The sequence below is a fragment of the Neoarius graeffei genome, chromosome 4 (assembly GCF_027579695.1).
Source record: "Neoarius graeffei isolate fNeoGra1 chromosome 4, fNeoGra1.pri, whole genome shotgun sequence".
Lineage (NCBI taxonomy): Eukaryota > Metazoa > Chordata > Actinopteri > Siluriformes > Ariidae > Neoarius > Neoarius graeffei.
The window spans coordinates 73,180,372-73,206,902 of record NC_083572.1 but is presented as its reverse complement, the minus strand read 5'-3'; the positions used below and the strand labels follow the sequence as shown (position 1 = coordinate 73,206,902).

General features: G+C 42.2%; 1 protein-coding gene across 5 annotated transcripts in view; it reads left to right on the top strand.

Moving 5' to 3' along the window:
* ptprfa (protein tyrosine phosphatase receptor type Fa) overlaps window positions 1-26,531 on the top strand; it is a 498,031-nt gene that overhangs the window by 262,465 nt on the left and 209,035 nt on the right. For all 5 annotated transcript variants that reach the window (XM_060919685.1, XM_060919687.1, XM_060919683.1 and 2 more), the window contains exon 5: window positions 8,972-9,160. In XM_060919685.1, coding sequence (XP_060775668.1) covers window positions 8,972-9,160 — 189 coding nt within the window. The remainder of the gene's footprint in view (window positions 1-8,971; window positions 9,161-26,531) is intronic.

The window sequence follows — 26,531 nt, the reverse complement described above, 5'->3', positions numbered from 1 at the left end:
TGAAGACGTTGGAGCGGCTCTTCCTCAGCCTCCTCAGACCCCAGGTGCAACATGCCCAGGACTGCCTGCAGTTTTCGTACCGGGCAGGTGTTGGTGTGGAAGACATCATACTCTTCTTGGACTTCTCGAGTGCCTTCACCACCATCCAGCCCCTTACGCTTCAGGACAAACTGAACAGGATGCGAGTGGACCCCTGCCTGGTCACCTGGATCTCCAGCTACCTCACCGACAGGCCACAGTACATCAGGCTGAAGGACATCACGTCTGACACTGTGATTAGCAGCACCGGAGCACCCCAGGGCACGGTGCTGGCCCCTCTTCTCTTCACCCTGTACACCGCGGACTTCTGCTACAACTCGGAGCTGTGTCACATTCAGAAGTTCGCCGATGACACAGCCATTGTGGGGTGTATCAGGGACAACAGAGAGGAGTATAGGAGCCTGGTGAGGGACTTTTCCGTTTGGTGCAACAGGAACCATCTGCAGCTCAACACCTCGAAGACCAAGGAGCTGGTCATTGACTTTGGGAGGTCCAGACCAAGGTCACGACCAGTTCTGATCGAGGGAGTCGAGGTGGAGGCTGTGAATTCCTACAAGTACCTCAGGCTGTGGTTGGATAGCAAGCTGGACTGGACTTGCAACACCAACCACTTGTACAGGAAGGGACAGAGCAGGCTATACTTCCTGAGGAGGCTGCGGTCCTTTAACATCTGCAGGAAACTCCTGTGGATGTTCTATCAGTCCGTGGTCGCCAGTGTCCTGTTTTACACCGTAGTGTGCTGGGGGGGCAGCACATCCAAGAAGGACACATCCAGGCTGGACAAACTGATCAGGCGGGCCATTTCTGTGCTCGACATGAAGCTGGACTCTCTGGTGACGGTGGCAGAGAAGAGGACCATGGACAAACTACTGAACATCATGGACGATGCCAGTCACCCTCTGCACACCGTCATCAGCAACCAGAGGAGCCTGTTCAGTGACAGAATGCTCCTTCCGAAGTGCAGGACTAACAGACTTAAAAACTTCTTTGTCCCTCATGCCATCAACTCCTCTCTGGGGGGGAGGAGGGGTAACAGGAGGACAGAGGACGGGAAGGAGCAGTAGCCTAGCCTGACAATAAGCAATACTGGACAATGTGCAATATAATGTACAATATCTCTTCTGTTGGCCTTTTTTTCTTCCTCTTCCCCATATCTTATTCTTTTTTATATTTGTATATGTAAATACCTAATTTAATTTAATTTATCTAGAAGTTTTTTCTCTATTTCTATTCTCTGTTTATCCTGTAATGATGCTACTGGAATTTTAATTTCCCTGAGGGAACCCGCCCAAAGGGATCAATAAAGTTCTATCTAATCTAAAGACATGCAGGTTAGGTTAACATGGGGTGGCCATAGTCTGAAGGTTGGGCTGAAGTGCCCTTGAGCAAGGCACCTCACCGCCAACTGATCCCCAGGTGCTGCACAGGTGCACTGCTCTGGGTATGCATCTGTGCTCATTGCTCACTTGTGTGTGTTCACTGTTTCAGATGGGTTAAATGCAGAGGAGGAATTTCACTGTGCTTGAGTGTACGTGTGAGAAATAAAGGCTTCTTATTCTTCTTGACCATACACATTTGGCCATATAGTGTATTTTTAGTTGAACAAAGTACTGCAAATTTAGCTTGCATTCTTCACCATCTGTCATACTGTTATTTCTATCATCTCAACTACTTGACAGCTCCCAACACAGCTGACTACTGAATTTCTGAGGTGATTAGTATATGCAACCTCTAATGTCTAATATGGGGGCAGCACAGTGGTGTAGTGGTTACCACTGTTACCTCACAACAAGAAGGTTCTGGGTTCGAGCCCAGTGGCCGACAAGGGCCTTTCTTCGTGGAGTTTGCATGTTCTCCCCGTGTTTGTGTGGGTTTCCTCCGGGTGCTTCGGTTTCCCTCATAGCTCAAAGACATATGGTTAGGTTAACTGGCTACTCTACATTGTCCACAGGTGTGTGTGTGTGTGTGTGTGTGTGTGTGTGTGTGTGTGTGTGTGTGTGTGTGTGTGAATGATTGAGAGGAGAAAACCTCTATAATAATCCAGTAGAAGGCAATGGGAAACCACTACTGTAATTCTTCACTAGAGACTTTGATGGCTGAAGCCGTCAAAGCAACCACGTCAGAGAGAGAGAGAGAGAGAATGTCTAATATGTGTATCACAGAACAGTGTTGTCAAAAATAAATGTTAATGTAAAAGGGCAGCACACACAGTCGAAGAGTGACTGGAATAGACATTTGCTAAGGCATCATTTCTTCCCATCTGTTTGCATCAGCCTTTATTACATCTTCTGTTTATCCATACAGGTTTTATTGTACACAACTTTTTCCATTTGCATAAAAGCAGATGGGTGCAAACATGCCACTTTGTATTTATCTCAGCAGCCTGCAACTCAGCAGTGTAAGTGAGTGCATGTGTGTGAAAGTGTGTTCAGGTGAGGCAGCGTTACGACCTGACAGCAGGAACATTGTGTTTCATTCCCAGCACAAGTGAAGCATGAGTCCTCCCACACTCTGCTCTTTTCTCTGTAGCGTTCAGAAAGGCGGCTGCCATACCTTAACAGTGTCACCTCCATGTCTGCTTCTTCTGCCATCCCTTGTTCCCTGAGACACACAGAAACATTATAATGGAGGGTGGGAAAGTAAATCCTCAAAGTAAAGTCTCATTTCAGCAAAATGCTTGCTAATCCCGTGCTAACAGGTACGTCTTAGTGCAATTATTAGCTAATAAAGGCTGCATGCTGTTAGCAGGAAATTTCCCAAAATGTCCTGCATGTGAACAGTTGTGCTTTTCCATTAGCTGCTGTTCCCTGAGGAGCTTTTTCAGGCCTGTCATCCATCCAGATCTGATTACAGTAGGAAACACACACATGTGGTTCATGAGCTATAATGTCACCCAAATTTCATTTTGAAGATCTGTACTGAATAACATGCTGAATGGAGCAAATCCATTAAAAAAATGTCCACAAATGCACCAAAACAAGAAGGCAAGCAAACAACAGAAAAAATGTACAGAAGCACCTCCACTCTCACCCTCATCAGTAAATCCAGATCCTCTGAATATGATAATCAGAAACACCCACAAGCATACATGCCTGCATTTACATAATGGAGCCCAATAGGCAATAACGCTTGTCTGTGACGTGCAGTAATAACTCTATTTCCTAGGGGATTCTCGGGTCTCTGTTTTTCTGTAAAGCAATTAATTCCCCAGACAGAATTTAATAAAAGAAACATGTTTTTATAAAGTTTATAAAGTGACACTAAAGTTTAGGATATGACTTACTTGATATATCTGTGTTATGAGAAGGCAGACACATGAGGAGAGATTCAGAGAGAATGAAGCATACTTCATTCTCTCACTGAAAAACCCCATCTCATTTAGATTTTCTCTCTCTCTCTCTCTCTCTCGCTCACTCTCTCTTGCTCACACTCTCTCTCTCGCTCACTCTCTCACACACTTTCTTATGCTGTCTATCTCTTGCTCACTCTCTCTTACTCACTTTTTTATGCACTCTCTCGCTCACTCTCTCACACACTTTCTTATGTGCTTGCTCTCTCTTGCTCTAACTCTCTCACTCTCTCAATCACTCTCTCACACATAGTACTTTCTTATGCTCTCTCTCTCTCGCTCACTCTCTCACACTCTCTCGCTCGCTTGCTCTCTCTTTCTCTCTCTCCCTCCTCTCTTGCTCACTCTCTCTCTCACTCGCTCACTCAATCTCTCACACACTTTATGTGCTTGCTCTCTCTTGCTCTCTAACTCTGTCTCTCACTCACTCTCTTTCTCAATCACTCTCTCACACATACTTTCTTATGCTCTCTCTCTCTTGCTCACTCTCTCACACTTTCTTATGCGCTCTCACACTCTCTCGCTCTCTTGCTCGCTTGCTCTCTCTCTCTCTCTCTCTCTCCTCTCTCTCACACTCTCTCTTGCTCACTCTCTCTCTCACTCGCTCACTCTCTCTCTCGCTCAATCTCTCACACACACTTATGTGCTCTCTCTCTCTCTCTCTCACTCACTCTCACACACGTTCTTATGCGCTCTCTCACTGTCTCTCGCTCACTCTCTCGCTCTCTTGCTCACTCTCTCACACACTTTCTTATGCTCTCTCGCTCTCTTGCGCTCTCTCTGTCACACACACACACATTCTTATGCTCTCTCTCTCTCTCTCTCTCTCTCTCACACAGTGTAAAATTACAAATAACCATAATAATAATAATAATAATAATTTTCATCTTATGCTTTTCGCTCTATCTCTACTGTCTTCTCCAGACGTCTCATCGTTTCCTCCAGTGTGCCATTTTCAGGTCACATCAAACATCCTCTCCTCTACCTTCTTCTTTACCAGACTGTAAATGTTATACACAGTCATGTTGGTCTATTGAGACATAACATTTCCATAATGACAGAAGTGCATTAACATTTAAAGGCCAGCATTTCATAGCTATTAGAATACTCATAGTGGTCATGATGAACATTTGAATTGTACATGATTACAGGATTATTGCAATTTCCCTTTGGAGATTAATAAAATATATTTATCTGTCTGTCTGTCTGTCTGTCTGTCAGTCTATGATTATATTAACATACAGACAGGTGAATAATGTGTTGGTTCACGTCAGTATGTAGCTAGTTTGTTAGACGCAAGCCCATGTTTTTGCATTTGTGTGCTGTTCCTATTTTTATCGTAATAAATTAATGCATGACACCGACATGGACACGACACTGACAAGGTGTGACATTTAAAACTTTGCAGTGAGACATTCAAATCCTATTCTATTATTTACTGAATATCACCCCACTTCAACGTAAATGTACTTCTTTACTAAGTATAAATGCAACAGTCTTAATGATTTTATCTGTAATAAATGAGTTATATTTCATTTATCATATTTTGTAATCAGCTATTACATATAGTTCTTATACTGGTTTAATTGTAAGCCTGGACTGCATAATATAGTATAAATGTTGTATCTTAGTGTTAATGTGGGGAAACATGCTCGCATATCCTGTGTGTGTATTTATGAACTCTGTGTATTTCTGTCTGTATTCCTCATTTTCCTTCAGCATGTCTTCTCTTTAATGCCTTTTATTCTTCCTGATATCAGCGTATTGCTGGGTTTCATGTAACGTCACATCCGCCTCATTAGTTATTCAAAACTTTAGTTGGTGGTTTACCAGAGCTCAGTTGACAAAGCGTTTGTACGGAGAAGGTGCATTGCTCGCATGAAAAATGCCTTATGCTTATGTTGTTTTAGGTTGTTCGAATCAATCAAACCATCCATCCATCCATCCATCCATCCATTATCTGTAGCCACTTATCCTGTCCTACAGGGTCACGGGCAAGCTGGAGCCTATCCCAGCTGACTATGGGTGAGAGGCGGGGTACACCCTGGACAAGCCGCCAGGTCATTGCAGGGCCGACACAGAGACAAACAACCATTCACACTCACATTCACACCTACGGTCAATTTAGAGCCACCAGTTAACCTAACCTGCATGTCTTTGGACTGTGGGGGAAACCGGAGCACCCAGAGGAAACCCACGCAGACACGGGGAGAACATGCAAACTCCGCACAGAAAGGCCCTTGCCAGCCACTGGGCTCGAACCCGGACCTTCTTGCTGTGAGGCGATAGTGCTAACCACTACACCACCGTGCCGCACTGATTTGAGGGTTTGTTTCTTTAAATGATAATGAGCCACTGCTCACCCCACCTCCTTCTTCCGCCAGCCAATCAGGTAGCACTTTCCTCATTAATATTAATTCACAATTTTTCCCCATGAACTAATAAAAAAGTGTGAATGAACACATGATTTCAGAAAAAGATGTTGAGAAATGTGGCTTTTGAACCTCTCACTGAAATCGAAGGGAGCCGAGTTGAAGCATGCTCGAGTTTGCAGTGATCACTTGGTGAAAGGTTTGTATCTCCCTCTCAGTTATGTCCTTAGTGTTTTCCAAGTACTTTTCTTGCTATGTGTCATTATTTTACGGTACTTTTTTTAGTCACCAAGCGCTAAAGACCCCAGCTGTTTCTTTGTTTACTCCTCACGCCTCACAAAGTCCATATGCATGAAGGTCGCGACAAAATTCTTCCCCAGCCATACAGTTACAATGCACCGTGATCACATCTCCATCTTGTTTAACTAAGATCCAGGTCTTTAAAGGGGTTTCTGATGATCTTTGTGAATGATTTATCTGAGAGATAAGAGCCAACACAAGTGAGAATCAAGTGAACTGTTGTTTGTTTACACTTCAACTTGCAGCGCTTCATTGTAAACATACTTACATGGGCAAAAGCAATGCAAGATTCATTCGTCAGCGACTTGATACCGAGGTCCTTTACCCAGCCATGTACAAAACAGTTGTAAGCCTCCATACTCTTCCACACTTTCATTTGTTTTGCGGTATAGAAGGATGTCTGCAACACCAGATAGTTCGAGATGTCGGGGAACTCAACTGAAGGGTAGTTTTCAAGATCGTATGACAATTTATTCTTTCCCAGACTGTAGGGGTCTGTTCCATTGCACATAGCAATCTTCTGAATATATCTAAAATGAGCAGTGGCTTCTAGGTTACGAGCATACTCTGATAAATTATCGCTAGTTGTTTGCACTACGGCAGCTGTTTAGACCACCAGCTATTTCACTTCCGGTAAAGCCGCTAAGAAAAGTCACGCGACTGAAACCCAGTAATTTAATGCCGTGCATGATTGTGGATTTTGGACTGTTGATATTCCAAATAAAAAGTCTTCAGTTTTATTAAACTACCAAATGTTGACCGAAAATCTAGTTACATGATGACGATTATTATTATTATTATTATTATTATTATTATTATTATTATAAAAAGCAAAATCTATGCCATTATAAAAATGTCACTGTGCTTTGTAGGTCATAAGCTATTGTCAAGGTTGTTGTTTTTTTTCACGTTTTCTAAGGTAAACTATGAAGCACATAGGGTACTGGACAGTCTAACTTTTGCCAATGTAATACAACTCTTGCTAGCATAGAGTGGAAAAATATCAGGCTAGCTACAACTAAATGTAAAATGACCACTGTAACCTTAAAGGTAGGTGCATTGATTTATAATATAGGTCTAAGGTTAAACTACATTATGCACTAATATAATAAATAGTAGAGGTCAGAGGTTTTTCACTGTGTAACTCGAAGAAGAACTGCACCTTTCATGGAGCACAGCTTGCATATCAGAAAACCTGCATGGAAACTGCAAATTCATGAAAAGGGGCACAGGTAAAAAGAAAAAAAGTGATGCGGAGTGAACATTTTGTTTGTTTTTAATGTTGTCTCTGTATTTTGTACCTCTGCTTTAGAATATTTCACAGAACCCAACTGTTCACACTGTCTTTTAGGAATGCTGTTTAATATTTGAAAAGCATTTGAAAGGCAGCCATGTTTGTGAACCTCTGATCTATGTATTATACTGGCACCACACACAGAGAGAGAAAGAGAGATTAAGGTCCTCCAGTTCCTCTGGCTTCATTGTGTTCGTGCAGGGTCCTCCCTACTTCTCTTAAGCCATTTATTGAGGGTTTCCCAGCGTCTCCCACACTGGACTTAAGAACTGAGACAATGGTGAAGTGTGAGAAGCGGACAGTTTGTTGAAGCAGTGTGTAACAGTACACTCAGATTTCTACATACTAAAATTCAGTCTTTATGCACACCTGGTGTGAACCCCACCCTTCAAACGCTATTACATCATGACAGCACCATTTCACTGAGGTCTCACACACACCTTTACACAGCTCATATCACGCAAGGAAGGGTTAATGTGTTCTCACAGACACAGAGAAAAAGACAGACAGACATATAAAAGCCCAGGTCAGTGACAGGGTTTGTATCCTCTTCAAACCTGCAAGATATAAAAATATTCGTGTACAAGACATTTAGTGTCAGTTATTTTCCATAGATTTTCCTTTATTGCTAAAACTAATTCCCTTTTCTTACAGTGATATTAGTGAATAAATAACCGGTACGGCTGTAACCTGCTCTGTCCTCTCATCATTTTGTGGATCTTCTCAGCTGTAACATTTCCACCATCCTTTTTGACATACAGCACGCATTACAATTCTGACAGATTTTCTAATCAGATCTGGAGAATGAGAAACTGGAGACTCCTTGTTTTTTTTTTTTAAATTTAATTTAATTTAATTATTTTTGTCACCCAGAACAATAGGGATACAAACTGTCTAATGTATAAATATATCCCTTTATGTATTAGCTCATTCCTGCGTTTAATTAGTAAACTCAGGTTGGTTGGGACAGCTTTACCATCAGATTGTGCGTCTGAAGCACACCAGTAGCTGTTTAACAGTAAATATGTATTTGTGAAGCTACTAAGATGCATTTCAGTCATTTGACATACAGTGACATCAGCACAAAAAGATTGTTAGTGCCTCCGGTTCCAATTCAATTATGAGCGGATGTTAATTAGTGTATGTGGTGCGTGTTAGTGTTAGACACACTACTGAGGCATAAATTATTTTGTTCCATACTCACTGAGCATGATTTACACCCGGCCAGTGTTTCCCACACTATCGGCTGTCAGGGAAAGACTGATAACACACCTTGAGATTGCTTCTGTTTGCTTTTCACACACACAGTGTTTGTGTTACGAAAGCCAACTTACTTGTCTTACGAACCTTAACCTCTGTAAACAAAAAAATTTGACTCTATTTATTTATTTATTCATTTATATTTTACGTAGATGAGGATGATGCTTATGATCATTGTTTCTCATTTTTAAGAGTAAACATATAATTTAAACTAATAAGTGTGACTAGTGTTCAACAATTAAAAGAGTAGAGGTAGGAGATGTTAAAGAGATTAAGAGAAATAGCAGAGATCTGTCTATAATGACTGCTAACACTGTGTGTGTGTGTGTGTGTGTGTGTGTGTGTGTGCGCGTGCAGAGGACCAGATCCCTCATGGTTTCCCCACTATAGACATGGGTCCTCAGCTGAAGGTGGTGGAGAGAACCCGCACAGCTACCATTCTGTGTGCAGCAAGCGGGAACCCCGACCCTGAAATCTTCTGGTTTAAAGACTTTCTCCCTGTCGACATCAACGGCAGCAATGGGCGAATCAAACAGCTGCGCTCAGGTATGAGAATCAGCAACACACACAGTTAAACATGAAAATGATGTATGATATAATCCATTAATATTGGATTAAAGGTTTCATAAAATTTGCAGCAGTTTTAGCGGCAGCTACTTTCAATTCTTTTAAAATCATGACTGAAAAAAAGTGTGTGTGAGGTATTTAAGTTGGAGTATATCTGTTTTTGCACCACATGGCGTGGGAAGGACTTTGATTTGATTTTGATATCTATTTTTATTCTATCCACATTCACTGGATATGAGCAATCGCACACTCTGATTGGCTACTCTGCTATTAGGCTGTCAGCTCATATACCGTGAGTAGAGAAAAACAAAATGGTGGAGTGTGTTGCTGAACCAACCAAGAACGAAATAAAAACTCTACTCGAAAACAAAACTCCAAAAATTATCATCAAGTATTTAAAAGAAACAGAAATAGCTAAAAGAATATAGTCCCCCCCCCCCCCCCCCCCCCCCCCAATATCTCCTGTTCCACACTCCAGCCCAGTTGGAACAAAAAAACCTAAAGAAGAAAAAGCCCCCCCCCCCAGTGCAAAAAAATATGGAATAAAAGTATTTGATGGTAAGAACGTATCTGTTTTTTATTTTTTATTTTTCAAAAATTATTACAACCCCGATTCTAAAAAAGTTGGGACAAAGTACAAATTGTAAATAAAAACAGAATGCAATGATGTGGAAGTTTCAAAATTCCATATTTTATTCAGACTAGAACATAGATGACATATCAAATGTTTAAACTGAGAAAATGTATCATTTAAAGAGAAAAATTAGGTGATTTTAAATTTCATGACAACAACACATCTCAAAAAAGTTGGGACAAGGCCATGTTTACCACTGTGAGACATCCCCTTTTCTCTTTACAACAGTCTGTAAACGTCTGGGGACTGAGGAGACAAGTTGCTCAAGTTTAGGGATAGGAATGTTAACCCATTCTTGTCTAATGTAGGATTCTAGTTGCTCAACTATCTTAGGTATTTTTTGTCGTATCTTCTGTTTTATGATGTGCCAAATGTTTTCTCTGGGTGAAAGATCTGGACTGCAGGCTGGCCAGTTCAGTACCCGGACCCTTCTTCTACGCAGCCATGATGCTGTAATTGACGCAATATGTGGTTTGGCATTGTCATGTTGGAAAATGCAAGGTCTTCCCTGAAAGAGACATCGTCTGGATGGGAACATATGTTGCTCTAGAGCCTGGATATACCTTTCAGCATTGATGGTGTCTTTCCAGATGTGTAAGCTGCCCATGCTACACGCACTAATGCAACCCCATACCGTCAGAGATGCAGGCTTCTGAACTGAGCGCTGATAACAACTCGGGTCGTCCTTCTCCTCTTTAGTCCGAATGACACGGTGTCCCTGATTTCTATAAAGAACTTCAAGTTTTGATTCGTCTGACCACAGAACAGTTTTCCACTTTGCCACAGTCCATTTTAAATGAGCCTTGGCCCAGAGAAGACGTCTACGCTTCTGGATCATGTTTAGATACGGCTTCTTCTTTGAACTATAGAGTTTTAGCTGGCAATGGCAGATGGCACGGTGAATTGTGTTCACAGATAATGTTCTCTGGAAATATTCCTGAGCCCATTTTGTGATTTCCAATACAGAAGCATGCCTGTATGTGATGCAGTGCCGTCTAAGGGCCCGAAGATCACGGGCACCCAGTATGATTTTCCGGCCTTGACCCTTATGCACATAGATTCTTCCAGATTATCTGAATCTTTTGATGATATTATGCACTGTAGATGATGATATGTTCAAACTCTTTGCAATTTTACACTGTCGAACTCCTTTCTGATATTGCTCCACTATTTGTCGGTGCAGAATTAGGGGGATTGGTGATCCTCTTCCCATCTTTACTTCTGAGAGCCACTGCCACTCCAAGATGCTCTTTTTATACCCAGTCATGTTAATGACCTATTGCCAATTGACCTAATGAGCTGCAATTTGGTCCTCCAGCTGTTCCTTTTTTGTACCTTTAACTTTTCCAGCTTCTTATTGCCCCTGGCCCAACTTTTTTGAGATGTGTTGCTGTCATGAAATTTCAAATGAGCCAATATTTGGCATGAAATTTCAAAATGTCTCACTTTCGACATTTGATATGTTGTCTATGTTCTATTGTGAATACAATATCAGTTTTTGAGATTTGTAAATTATTGCATTCCATTTTTATTTACAATTTGTACTTTGTCCCAACTTTTTTGGAATTGGGGTTGTATTATAGCGTTTTTCACAAATTGCTACTGTCATTTTGCTAGTTTGTTTACTGTCTAAAAATGATTTTGTCGGACATTTTGTATAAAGTTTTTATTTATCAAATTTGCAAAAAATAAAAATGCTTTGTTTCTCAAAATCCAATGAATGTGGATAGAATAAAACAGTTATTCCACTCAATTTCATTGTACACACCGCTCGGCGCTACAGGCCTCATCAGCTATCAGCTCATGTACGACTTGATTTCGTGGAATAACTGTTAAATATATCAGCTGTATCAAGTAATTTAGTTTTCCTGTAAGTTTCTCAGGTGGAACAGATCAAATGGTCTCATAAAATCACTTGGAAATATAGAAACGTCCCTTGAAAACTTAAACTATAAATTAATTGCTCATTTATATCTAAAATGTTCCCAAAATTATAGTCTATAAAAGTACATATTGACAGGGGAAAAATACTGATTATACAGCAGAAAATGCACCCATAACTCTCTACTGGTCTCCCCCTCAACACAATTTTACACGCCATAAAAAGGCACCTTTCTTTCTGGCCGATCATGTGAGCATCCGCTTCATTTCTCCTCAATCACTTGAGCAGATTGCAATTAGTTGAGAGGCCAGCCTCTACAGATGACATGACCTCTATTGATGTAAAGATTTCGCAGAGATCATAAACTAGATTCGCCTCTAGCTACTCTTCTGAAAGTCTGAGTGCACTACAGAGAACAGTTTTCACTCCATCACTAATTAAACACTGAAACAATACGGGACTGAGATGATCCCTATATTGAACAGTCCATTATAACTGTTAATCCTGACATGAAAATGAAGCTTTAGTATCCAGTTCACACACATCTGTTCTGATGCTCATCTCATCTCATTATCTCTAGCCGCTTTATCCTGTTCTACAGGGTCGCAGGCAAGCTGGAGCCTATCCCAGCTGACTATGGGCGAAAGGCGGGGTACACCCTGGACAAGTCGCCAGGTCATCACAGGGCTGACACATAGACACAGACAACCATTCACACCTACGGTCAATTTAGAGTCACCAGTTAACTTAACCTGCATGTCTTTGGACTGTGGGGGAAACCGGAGCACCCGGAGGAAACCCACGCGGAGAACATGCAAACTCCACACAGAAAGGCCCTCGCCGGCCATGGGGCTCGAACCCGGACCTTCTTGCTGTGAGGCGACAGCGCTAACCACTACACCACCATGCCGCCACCTGTTCTGATGCTATATATTTTATTCAAATAGAAACACACTTAAAGCCACATAAAAGGTACTAAAAATTTACCTTCCGGAGTATAAGAGTTTGTCACTCTGATGGTAACCATAAGGAGACCTCTTTTGTAGCTCGTATCTTTCACCTGGGAAAGTGATTGTAGTATTGTTATTAAAAAGCACACATTTTACGAACACCAAAATCCCTGTTATCCCACTGATTTAGAGTTTTACTTTGGTACATGGGAAAGAGACCAAATAACAGTTTTAAGTAAGGGGTTTATTTCTTAATAATGACCAGCTTGCTGTACAGTATCCCACTTATTACATGGCTAATTACTCTGGGAATCAATAATGTAACACAAAATATTGATTTTAAAATTAATTTATTGATGTAAAAATAATTGTATTGTTTTCGTGAAAGACATGGTCCACAGCAACAGTCTGTTATACAGAGCAACAGTTATACAGAAATAACAGACCATAGAATACGATAGCCAATCAGAATCGAGTATTCAACAAACCTGTGTAATAAATAGAGGATATGACACGGTTGCATGAAGATATGAAGTTTATCTTCGAGTGGTGAAAATATTCACGAGTGAGTGAAGTGAACAAGTGAAAATATTTTCAACACGAGAACATAAACTTCATATTTTTGTGCCACCATGTAATGTTCTTTATATTATATGGACACGTCCACACACAAAAAAAATGCAAGTTAATCAAAAGAATTTTAATTTTGAATCGGTTCACAATTTTGACAATGGAAAAAACAGCGGAAAAAACCCTGGGAGTGACATCATTCAACTGAAATATCGGAAATTATTATACATACAGGACACTTTTTTCCATGGAATAAAAACATGTGTTCTATTCCCTTCTAGCAGGCGTCATTCATTTGGTTTGATAGCATGCAATATTGTTAGCTTATCGCTTATCCTATGTGTATTACGTCACTCTACCCAATGGAAAATGAGCATTGAATATGGTTTACGATATTGCATGGTTGTCAAGACATGATGTCACATATCGGCGCTGATGTGAATATTCAATGAGAGAGTTTTCTGCTGCGCATGCGCAGAAGCATTTCTTTGTTCGCCGGGAAAGAGAAAGACGCATTGAACACCCAAAAGGCTACCAAAACTTAATTATATATTCTTCACACATATTTACAAGAGAAAAACATACCAACAGACATCGAAAAACTGGAAAAGAGACACGTCAGAGATGTAAAACTTCCACACTAATCAGTGGCTGTGACAGTTTGTAAACAAACATGGCCGCCAGGTTTACTTTGTTAAATACAGAAGATTTTGAGAGAATTTTGAAAGAGAAAGACATGTTGAACACTCAAAAGGAAAACATATCAGCAAATCTGAATGATGTTACTGACGAAGTGCAATTTGTATAAGATTACATGTTAGGTATGATTACGAATTCAGGAAACAGAATCCTGGCCACCAGTATGCCTTGCCTGATTCATTACATATGGTGTAACTTTAACAGCTAACACTGTCCGAGAGTACGATCCTGTATGAGTGATGTCTTTCTCTTTACTGCTTTTGATCAATAAGAACACACTTTTATTAACCTTGTTTTCACTATGGAATAAGAACAGTTCCTGATAGTGCACTCAAACTATCAGGATTCAAGTATTTGTCCAAAAGTATAGCCGAGATAAGAATTTCAATTCACTGCCTTTACAAGCAAGCAAATGGTAATTATTGTGTGACCTGTAACATAGATTAAGCAATAACACAATTCCCTTATTTTGACCAGCTTTATCCTTAGGGAAATCCTCACTCTGTCGTGCAATGAGTGCACATTTATATCATTTAAGTGCATTATTTTGTTCCTATATCTTGAGCTGCTCTGAAATGATAAGAGTGAGGTCTAAAGCTATTCCTACCACAGCATGCTAATCCTTTTCTTTTTTATACGGACTTTTCCTGGCTCCTATTAAATTATCACAGCAGTGTGCGCGTGTGTGTGTGTGTGTGTGTGTTTACTGTGTAACAAAAAGACTCTTATCAAGGCCAGAACATGTTAATTACTGGATTAGTGATGCCTCCTAAGAAGTTGATCAACAACTTGTTTACAGTACAGTAAAAATGTGATGCGCAAGAGAGAGACACAACAGACTGAAAAAGAGACATGAAGAAGGGGGAGAGAGAGAGAGAGAGAGAACAGACTGAGAAAAGAAAGACATGAAGAAGGAGAGAGAGAGAGAGAACAGACTGAGAAAAGAAAGACATGAAGAAGGAGAGAGAGAGAGAACAGACTGAGAAGAAAGACATGAAGAAGAGACTGAAAAAAGAGAGACACAAAGGAGGAGGAGAGAGAGAGAGAACAGACTGAGAAAAGAAAGACATGAAGAAGAGAGACTGAAAAGAGAGAGACATGAAGGAGGAGGAGGGGAGAGAGAGAACAGACTGAGAAAAGAGAGACATAAAGAAGAAAAAGAAGAAGAGACTGAAAAAAGAGAGACATGAAGGAGGAGGAGGAGAGAGAGAGAGGGAGAACAGACTGAGAAAAGAGAGACATGAAGGGGAGAGAGAGACAGACTGAAAAAAGAGACATGAAGAAGAAGAGAGAGACTGAAAAAAGAGAGACATGAAGGAGGAGGAGGAGGGGAGAGAAAAAGAGAACAGACTGAGAAAAGAGAGACATGAAGAAGAAGCAGAAGAAGAAGAGAGACTGAAAAAAGAGACACAAAGAAGGAGGAGAGAGAGACTGAGAAAAGAGAGACATGAAGAGAGACAACAGACTGAAAAAAGAGAGACATGGAGAGAGAGAGAACAGACTGAAAAAAGAGATGAAGGAGAGAGAAAACAGACTGAAAAAAGAGAGACATGAAGGAGAGAGAGAACAGACTGAAGAGACATGAAGGAGAGAGAGAGCAATATTTCACTTCAGTTGTGTTTGTCTTTTTTCAAGAAAGTGAACAGCTAAAATCCAGCATCATTGCACCAACTGAATTTTTTACTGTGACTGTGCAGAAAATTTACACATAGCTTGAAGCTGGAAAGTCAAATACTAGACTGTTCCTATGGTAACCACTTTTAACATGAGCTAGTTTATTGCAATGGTTTATCATATTTACAATGAGCAGGATTTTACATGGTACAAACTCATCACAGCCATCTGTGTTCAGGAGAACAAGGGAGCAAAATTGGCCATGCTCTCTGGGTGGGAGGGATGGCATGCTCTCTCGCGCCTGTCAATCAAAGTGCACTGTAAAATATTTACTGTAGATTTTCCTGGTAACCTGAGTTGTAAATAATATACTGTAAAATTTATAGTAACAGCTGTAAGACATTTACAATAAAGAACTGTAATATCTTACATACTACATATCACCTCGCCCAGTACAATTGGTTGATGCCGGATACAACTGAGTCTTGCTCAAGGATCCAGTTAAGGCTGTTGGGTAATGCTGAGGTTTGAACATACAACCTTCTTCCTGAGGCTCCACTAGTTTGTATTGATTCAGTGCAATCTTTAGTGGTGTTAATTCAATAGTAGAAGTAGTTGAATCAATGCAAGCCTAGTGTTGTGGTGGTTTTGTAGTGTAGTTGTGGTGGCTCAGTGGTTAAACCAATTAACCGGGAAATTTTGAAATTACAGGGTTATGAAATGTCATCATTATACATTAATACAAGATGTTCTAGATGAAAAAAATTAAACAGACTTTAGTTTAAAAAACATGTTAAAGTTGTAACATCGGTCCGTTGGGCCAGAATGGGTGTGGCCATACTGGATTAGGCAGATACATGGATATATTAGGAGACGAAAATGAGGGGAGCACTGCATGATGTAGGATTCTGCACATCTTCCTCTTTCTGTCCTGGATCCAAGACATTTAGCCAAGTGACTTCATCAAGTAAAGTGAGAGAACTTTACTCTTGGTAAAAGCAGCAAATTGTGCAGTGAGCATTTTACACAAGATTGTTTTGTGGAGGACTTGTATGAAAAAAAATTATTACTGGGAAGAAGTGAGACATGAGGCAGAAATGACAAAGCCAGATGTGATACCAACTTTGTTTCACCACAAAACTGTTAGAGTTTTGCTGGGATTCGAACCTGGTTCGCTGGTGTGATAATCCAGCAAACCCCCACTAGGCCACCAGGGGGATGACTCAAGTGCAGAGGTGTGAGGCAGAAGTAGAAAAGTATCAAAAAGTTTATTTACAAAATGTACAATCCACGGCAAAAAACAAAAGTAATCCAAAAGCTCAGAAGATAAAGGGAAAATAAAAAAATATCCAAAAGTTCAAAGTCCAAAAATAAGAAAAGAAAAGGCAAAAATGCAAACGCTCAGAAGATCTCAAAAATGGTAAAAACAAAATTCAAAAAGGTCCAAAAAGAAAGCAAAGTACAAAAACCACAAAGACACAGGCAAGGACCATGGACCAGAGGGAACTAGCACTAACAGGCATAGCATAGGAAAAAGACTCCGTGACAAGGGAACAAACAGAGGGGTATTTATACACACACTAATTAAGGAACAGGGCGGGGCAGGAAACAGGCAATGAAGACAAACACAAAAACACAGTGGCGGCCTCTAGAGGCCAAAACAAACATGACAAGATGGAAATAACAGCGGCCTCTAGAGGCCAAAACAGTCCCAGTCCTAACAAAAACACAGACACCGGCAGCACGACAGCATACCGCCATGTCACGCAATCAAACAAATGGAAGATAAGCAGGAAAATATTTTTTTAAAAATAAACAGGCAATAAACTAGCCACTATTTTATTTTGATTCCTTTTCTAATACTGCATTGCCATAATTTTGTGCAGAAATGCCAACAAATTGACCAAGAAGTCACACTAGACCATAATATTTTACTATAGTCTAGTACAGCATGCACTTGTACACCTCCACTGTGCTCATAGAAAATGACATCACACACGATGGCATTATGGCAGCCTCCCTGACAAAAAAAAAAAGTCCTGTCTGTTTTCATCACTTTAGTGGTTATATCGTTAAGAACAAATTCAAAATGCAGCTTTTTTATAAAGGACAGACATAAAGACTGACTTTTAGCTCAATTTATTTGTGAGATATTTTCTTTAAGGCTTTGAGGAATATTTTGTGTTCAAATCCCAGGACCTCCAAGCTATCATGGTAAGTTAAGACCCTTCATGTCAGGTACGCAAGGTAGGTGGATATATATATATATATATATATATATATATATATATATATATATATAAAACCCCAATTTCAAAAAAGTTGGGACAAAGTACAAATTGTAAATAAAAACGGAATGCAATAATTTACAAATCTCAAAAACTGATATTGTATTCACAATAGAACATAGACAACATATCAATTGTTGAAAGTGAGACATTTTGAAATTTCGTGCCAAATATTGGCTCATTTGAAATTTCATGACAGCAACACATCTCAAAAAAGTTGGGACAGGGGCAATAAGAGGCTGGAAAAGTTAAAGGTACAAAAAAGGAACAGCTGGAGGACCAAATTGCAACTCATTAGGTCAATTGGCAATAGGTCATTAACATGACTGGGTATAAAAAGAGCATCTTGGAGTGGCAGCGGCTCTCAGAAGTAAAGATGGGAAGAGGATCACCAATCCCCCTAATTCTGCGCCGACAAATAGTGGAGCAATATCAGAAAGGAGTTCGACAGTGTAAAATTGCAAAGAGTTTGAACATATCATCATCTACAGTGCATAATATCATCAAAAGATTCAGAGAATCTGGAAGAATCTCTGTGCATAAGGGTCAAGGCCGGAAAACCATACTGGGTGCCCGTGATCTTCGGGCCCTTAGACGGCACTGCATCACATACAGGCATGCTTCTGTATTGGAAATCACAAAATGGGCTCAGGAATATTTCCAGAGAACATTATCTGTGAACACAATTCACCGTGCCATCCGCCGTTGCCAGCTAAAACTCTATAGTTCAAAGAAGAAGCCGTATCTAAACATGATCCAGAAGCGCAGACATCTTCTCTGGGCCAAGGCTCATTTAAAATGGACTGTGGCAAAGTGGAAAACTGTTCTGTGGTCAGACGAATCAAAATTTGAAGTTCTTTATGGAAATCAGGGATGCCGTGTCATTCGGACTAAAGAGGAGAAGGACGACCCGAGTTGTTATCAGCGTTCAGTTCAGAAGCCTGCATCTCTGATGGTATGGGGTTGCATTAGTGCATGTGGCATGGGCAGCTTACACATCTGGAAAGACACCATCAATACTGAAAGGTATATCCAGGTTCTAGAGCAACATATGCTCCCATCCATACGACGTCTCTTTCAGGGAAGACCTTCCAACATGACAATGCCAAACCACATACTGCATCAATTACAGCATCATGGCTGCGTAGAAGAAGGGTCCGGGTACTGAACTGGCCAGCCTGCAGTCCAGATCTTTCACCCATAGAAAACATTTGGCGCATCATAAAACGGAAGATACGACAAAAAAGACCTAAGACAGTTGAGCAACTAGAATCCTACATTAGACAAGAATGGGTTAACATTCCTATCCCTAAACTTGAGCAACTTGTCTCCTCAGTCCCCAGACGTTTACAGACTGTTGTAAAGAGAAAAGGGGATGTCTCACAGTGGTAAACATGGCCTTGTCCCAACTTTTTTGAGATGTGGTGTTGTCATGAAATTTAAAATCACCTAATTTTTCTCTTTGAATGATACATTTTCTCAGTTTAAACATTTGATATGTCATCTATGTTCTATTCTGAATAAAATATGGAATTTTGAAACTTCCACATCATTGCATTCCGTTTTCATTTACAATTTGTACTTTGTCCCAATTTTTTTGGAATCAGGGTTGTATAATATACACACACACAAAGTGCACAAATATGCACATAGGCAAACAGTCCAAATTGGCAGGCAAAATACAAAACATGAAACAGGCAAAAGGATCAGGCAAGGCGCAAACAGGATCAGAGGCAAAGCGAGAACGAGAAACAGGCACAGGAATCGAGAAACCAGAAAGGCTTGGTAATGCATATTGGAGTATCGTAATACTTCGCACTGATAGTGCATCAGCATAGTCCTTAAATAGGTACACACAGTTCCTTAATTGCGTTCAGGTGCGCATTGTTCACGCGCGTGTGCTGGAGTCCACTCGGCGCACATGCAGCCTGAAGGCACTCACACGCCACAGTGTGCAGCACTGACAGAACCCCCTCCCAAAGAGTTCCCACATGGGAGTGAAAAGCCATCATACTTGACCCTGGTGGGGGTTCGGGCTCAGGCTCAGGACAAGACTTGGATTCTTGACTAGGAGTGGGCTTGAGTTCAGGACTTGACTTGGGCTCTGGGCCGGAATCATGCTCAGACTCCAGACCTGACTTGAGTCTTAGACTTGGCTCAGATCCAGGACTGAAGGTGGACTCAAGCTCCAGGCTGGATTCAAACTTTGGACTGGACTCTGGCTCCAGCTTAGGAGATGACTCAGGCTTGAGCTCTGGAACTGGCTTAGACATGGGGCTGGGCTCGAGCTTTGGCGATGACTTGAGCTCTGGCTCCAGCTCAGGAGATGACTCAGGCTGAAGTTCTGGAACTGGCTTGGACGCAGGGTTGGGTTCGAGCTCAGGAGATGACTTGAGCTCTGGTGACGACTCTGGCTCCAGCTCAGGAGATGACTCAAGCTGGAGTTCTGGAACTGGTTTGGACACAGGGCTGGAAATGTGCTCAAGCTCCAAAGATGACTTGGGCTCAGGGGACGACTTAAGCTCTGGAGAAGACTCAGGTAGGAGTTCAGGAACTGGCTTGGGCTCAGGACAGAAAATGAGCTTCAACTCAGGCTCCAGGCTGTAGTCAGGCTCTGTAGAGGACTCGAGTTCTGAACTAGATTTGGATTGTGGACTTGATTCTAGTTCACACTCAGGACTCAGCTTGGACTCAGAACTGGACTCAGGCATGGGTTCGGCTCTGTCAGCACGTTGCTTCGGTCCTGGTTAGGACCTGGTGGCGGTGGGGTTACGATGACATCTTCATAGCCAGGCGGCGGAGGGACAATGTCTTCATAGCTGGCTGAGGTAGAGGTTGCTCTGACATCCTCTGACACGGGTTCTGGAACAGGCTCAGGTTCTGGTACTGGCCTTGACTCTGGCATCAGCACTGAAGCTGGTGCAGGCGCTGACTCTGGTGTAGGCTCTGATGCTCTAGCTGACCTGGGCACTGGCTCTGGAGTAGGCACTGACACAGGCTTTAATGCTGGCTCTGGCACTGGAGCTGGCACTGGTTCTGGAGTAGACATAGGCGCTGACTCTGATGCCGACTCTGGCACTGGTTCTGGAGCCGACACTGGCGCTGACTGATTCTGACTCTGGCACTGGTTCTAGAGCAGACATGGGCACTGACTCTGGCCCTGGTTCTGGGGCAGACACTGGTGCTGACTCTGACTCCGGCACTGGTTCTGGAACAGGCACTGGCTCAGGTTCAGGCATGGGTTCTGATACAGACTCTGGTTCAGGCATTGATTCAGGTACTGGTTCTGGCTGAGAAACCAGTTCTGGAGAGACAGCCATTAGGAGGGACTCAGGAACAACAGCCTCCTCTGCTGTCTCTATGTCAGCCACTGGAGGGAGCTCTGGAGCGACGGCCTCTTCCACTGAGTCAGCCACTGGAGGGAGCTCTGGAGTGACGGCCTCCTCCGCTGAGTCAGCCATCGGAATGATTGCCCCTCTCCAAAAATTTTCATGGGATTCTTCCTTTTCCAAAGATTCAAAAATAAACTTGAGCATGGCAAAGAGCCTCGAAGGCATGGGTGCTCAACTTGGATCAGGTAATCCACCCGTCTGCGTGCTCGTCCAGCAATAAACGTTAGGATAAACCTTACCCAGACAGGTTCTGGTGGCTTAGGCTGTTCTCATAGAAAAAGTTACACTGCATGATGAATCCCGTAGGGTGACATGTTCCGTAGTAGAGTGCTGGGGGACTCCAGTCAGTCTTCAGCCGGAAATACGTGCTGGAGTCCACTTGGCGCGCGCAGCCCAAGGTGCACCTTCAGGTGCACATGCCACAGCACGCAGGACTAACACCTAAACTTCAGCTCAGTTTTATCCTGCATCAGTCAAATTAGCAAGTGTATTAGTTTGTGTTATACAACATTAAAGTGCATATCCTGGACCAATTTAGTGTTTTTTTATATGAAAGGATGTCCCTTTACACACTCATCCAGAAGGGAAATTTTGCACAAGGCCATCTGTCTAAAGCAGAAAAAAATAAAATGACAAAACGCGTCTGGAAAAATCCCAAGGGAGTCTGGAGCCAGATTCGTGACATCACGTGCGGAAGCGCCAGCAGGTTGAAAGAGCTTGCATGGGTTCAGTGCACAGTCTGTGTAGACCAAGTTTAGCAGCTAGCGATTTTGCATTGAAATATGGAATTGTTGCCTGAGCTTCAAACCCATGGATTCATGTATCAATGATCATCTATCTATTGTTACATAAATAATCTCATCTCATCTCATTATCTCTAGCTGCTTTATCCTGTTCTACAGGGTCGCAGGCAAGCTGGAGCCTATCCCAGCTGACTACAGGCGAAAGGCGGGGTACACCCTGGACAAGTCGCCAGGTCATCACAGGGCTAATTACTATTCATCTCATCTCATCTCATTATCTGTAGCCGCTTTATCCTTCTACAGGGTCGCAGGCAAGCTGGAGCTTATCCCAGCTGACTACAGGCGAAAGGCGGGGTACACCCTGGACAAGTCGCCAGGTCATCACAGGGCTAATTACTATTATGTATTTATATATTTCTTCATTTAGAAATGTACTGGCTACTGTAGGAGAAAGATTTCATAAGCTACACACATGGAATCGGCTAAGCAGGGTTGTATATACATTTAATGTGTTTGACAGGTCCCAAGATCTCAAGCCCTGACACGCATATCCCTTGATACATGTGAAGTAAAATGTACAGAAAATGTGACCTTGGGCACTGTGTGAGACGGCTGCCTCTCCAGTAGCTCTGTAGTTTTTAGCTCTTTAAACCTCTTTTTTTCCACCTTTTTAACTTTTCTGCTCTTCTTACGAAGACATAGTGTGTTTTTCTTCATATCCCATGGATATTTTTAACTTTAACATGCAACTAGGAGCCTGTTTTCTCACTTATTCAAGAGAGGAGCTGCTGGGCCTGAAAACAATGGGACGAGCCGGGACACGACACCCCATCCCGGCCGAGCTGGGTAGGAAACCCAGGGGCTGCAAAGCCGGGCCTAAGCCAAAGGCTAGGCTAGTGGACAACCGGCATCGCTACAAACCATCCATTCCTTCCGTTATCATGGGGAAAGTGAACTCGCTGCCGAATAAGGTCGACAAGCTATCCGCACTGAACAACCAGCAGATTTACCGGGAGAGCAGCTTATTTATTTTTACGGAGACATGGCTAACACACTTTGTACCGGATGCTAACGTGGCCCTGCGAGGATTCACTACTGTGAGAGCCGACAGAGACACTAAAGCATGCGGGAAAGGCAAAGGTGGGGGACTCATCATTTACGTGAACAACCGCTGGTGTAACACAGGACATTTCTCCATAAAGACAGTTTTATGTTGCCCGGACTTGGAGCTGCTAGCATCACCATCTGTGTTTACATCCCTCCGAGGGCAGCCGGAACCGCTGCATGTGAGGGGATTCACTCTGTCAGCAAGGCTGCAGACACATCACCCTGAGGCATTTATCATCATTTCTGGGGACTTTAAACACGCTACTTTGGACTCTGGCTGCTTTTTACCAGGCTGTGAACTGTATCTTTTTAATTTCCCTGAGGGAACCCTCCCAAAGGGATCAATAAAGTTCTACTGTATCTAATCTAATCTAATTTAAGTAAGTGTATTATCGCCCAGCGCTTTCGTGTTGTTTACTTTTGTGTGTGTCAATAAATAACATTATCTGTGTACCACACAAACACAGGAACGCCTAATTTAGAGTATAGTCTCTCTTATTTCTTACCCTGGCAACAGTCAACTTGTGAATCGCCGATTTTCTTGGTCTTTTTCTCAGCTCTGCTTTGGTCCTTGGCTTCCGGGTGCCTCGCACAAAGCGCTCCCATTTCTCTCTCATTGTCCGGTCTTTTTGAAAACAATGAGCACTAATCCCATCAAGATCGGTGTTGCTACACCCTCCTACGATACATTCGTTAACCATTTTAATAATTACGTGATAACGTGGGCGGCACGGTGGTGTAGTGGTTAGCGCTGTCGCCTCACAGCAAGAAGGTCCGGGTTCGAGCCCCGTGGCCGGCGAGGGCCTTTCTGTGTGGAGTTTGCATGTTCTCCCCGTGTCTGTGTGGGTTTCCTCCGGGTGCTCCGGTTTCCCCCACAGTCCAAAGACATGCAGGTTAGGTTAACTGGTGACTCTAAATTGACCGTAGGTGTGAATGTGAGTGTAAATGGTTGTCTGTGTCTATGTGTCAGCCCTGTGATGACCTGGCCACTTGTCCAGGGTGTACCCCACCTCTCGCCCGTAGTCAGCTGGGATAGGCTCCAGCTTGCCTGCGACCCTGTAGAACAGGATAAAGCGGCTAGAGATAATGAGATGAGATGAGACGTGATAACGTTGAAGAAATTTGCAGAAAACCACCAGGTCGTTTTCTCATAAACAAACCAGTGCTGACGTAGGATTCAGAGGGAGGCGTCCCGCACGTGACGTCACGAAAATCAGTGTTTGCCGGGAAATCCAAATGCCAAGTTTTTTCAGAGGCAGACCAATTCGCCTCAAATGGCTTGATTTCAACTGAATTTTTCTGGTATTGTGCAAGGTAAAAAAAATTGCACAAAATGCAAAATGTGACAGATATTTGACCAAAGTTTAATATAAAATAGGAGAATTACATTGATCTTGCTCCTGAATTTACCCATGATATGCACTTTTAAGATATTACAGCACTATGTTTTCTACTTGTTTACTGTACATTTTAAAGTATTTTACTGCCAACCCAAGTTGCAAGCAAATTATTGAAAAATTTACAGCATTTTTTTTTTTTTTTTACAGTGGGACACTGTAATCAAGTCAAATTTATTTTTATCACACTTTTAACAGTAGACATTGTCGCAGTCATGCCAGTCACAAGTGTCTGTGATCACATGTTGAACAGAGCAGATCGCTCTTTCCTCTGTGCCATCAAATGAGCACATTTGTAAAGATGCAGTGGCTGGCTTCTCATATCTCAAGGGAAGACCCTTGAGACATGTTAGCTTTCACCCTCCTCAGTTGGTAGCTGTTATGTGATAGGAGAGAACTGGCTGGTGGGTGAAAAAAAAAATTGAGAGAAACTTTTTTGATTATGAGTTCTTTCAATATGTCCTATTTCCATGTTTCTTGGTTTTGAACGGTCTTTCCATTTTTTCCTCCTATTTTTGAGATGGACATTATCCTTTTGAGGCAGCCAACACAGAATTGCTGTACAATAGATTGGTCACGCAAACAGATTTATAGTTTATGCTTTCTATGCATTCTACTTATTAATGTATCCATATTGTGGAATATCCATTATTTTTATGCTTTTGAGTGCATGTACCGTATGTATGTGGGCGGCATGGTGGTGTAGTGGTTAGCGCTGTTGCCTCACAGCAAGAAGGTCCGGGTTCGAGCCCCGTGGCCAACAAGGGCCTTTCTGTGCGGAGTTTGCATGTTCTCCCCGTGTCCGTGTGGGTTTCCTCCAGGTGCTCCGGTTTTCCCCACAGTCCAAAGACATGCAGGTTAGGTTAACTGGTGACTCTAAATTGACCGTAGGTGTGAATGTGAGTGTGAATGGTTGTCTGTGTCTATGTGTCAGCCCTGTGATGACCTGGCGACTTGTCCAGGGTGTACCCTGCCTTTCGCCCGTAGTCAGCTGGGATAGGCTCCAGCTTGCCTGCGACCCTGTAGAACAGGATAAAGCAGCTAGAGATAATGAGATTTTATATATATGAAGTCAAGCTTGAAGATCTAAGCAACTTTGACAAGGGCCAAATTGTGATGGCTGGACAACTGGGTCAGAGCATCTCTAGAGTCAGGAGATGCAATAGGGTCTACCCGGCAACAGGGTCATGGGCACCCGAGGCTCACTGATGCAGGCGGGATATGAAGGCTAGCTTGTCTGGTCCAATCCCACAGAAGAGCTACTATAGCACAAATTGCTGAAAAAGTTGATGCTGGCTATGATTGAAAGGTGTCAGAATACAGTGCATCGCAGCTTGCTCCACAGCTGCAGACCAGTGAGAGTGCCCATGCTGTCCCCTGTTCACTACTGAAAGCACCTACAATGGGCACACCAGTATCAAAACTGGACCATGGAACAATGGAAGAATGTGGTCTGGTCTGATGAATCATGTTTTCTTTTACATTATGTGGACAACTAGGTGTGTGTGTGTGTGAGAGACACTTACCTGGGGAAGAGATCAGGATGTACTATGGGAAGAAGGTAAGCCAGTGGAAGCAGTGCAATGTTCCGCTGGGAAACCTTGGGTCCTGGCATTCATGTGGATGTTACTTTGAAATGTACCACCTACCTAAACATTGTTGTAAACCAAGTACACCCTTTCATTGCAACGCTATTCCGTAATGGCAATCCTCTTTCAGCAGGATACTGCACTCTGCCACACTGCAAAAATTGTTCAGGAATGGTTTGAGGAACATGAGAAAGAGTTCAAGGTACTGACTTGACCTCTAAATTCCCCAGATCTTCAATCTTCAACATTAAGTGTCCTAAGTTCCCAAACACTTTCTGAATGTTGTTCATAGAAAAGGGGATGTAATGCAGTCGTACCGTAAACATGCCCCTGTTCCAACATTTTTGGGACGTGTTGAAGGCATCAAGTTCAGAATGAGTGTATATTCCAAAAAAAAAAAACAATAAAGTTTATGAGTTTGAATATTACATATCTTGTCTTCCCTGGTGAAAAATAAATGTGCTAAGTGTACTAAAATTTAGCAT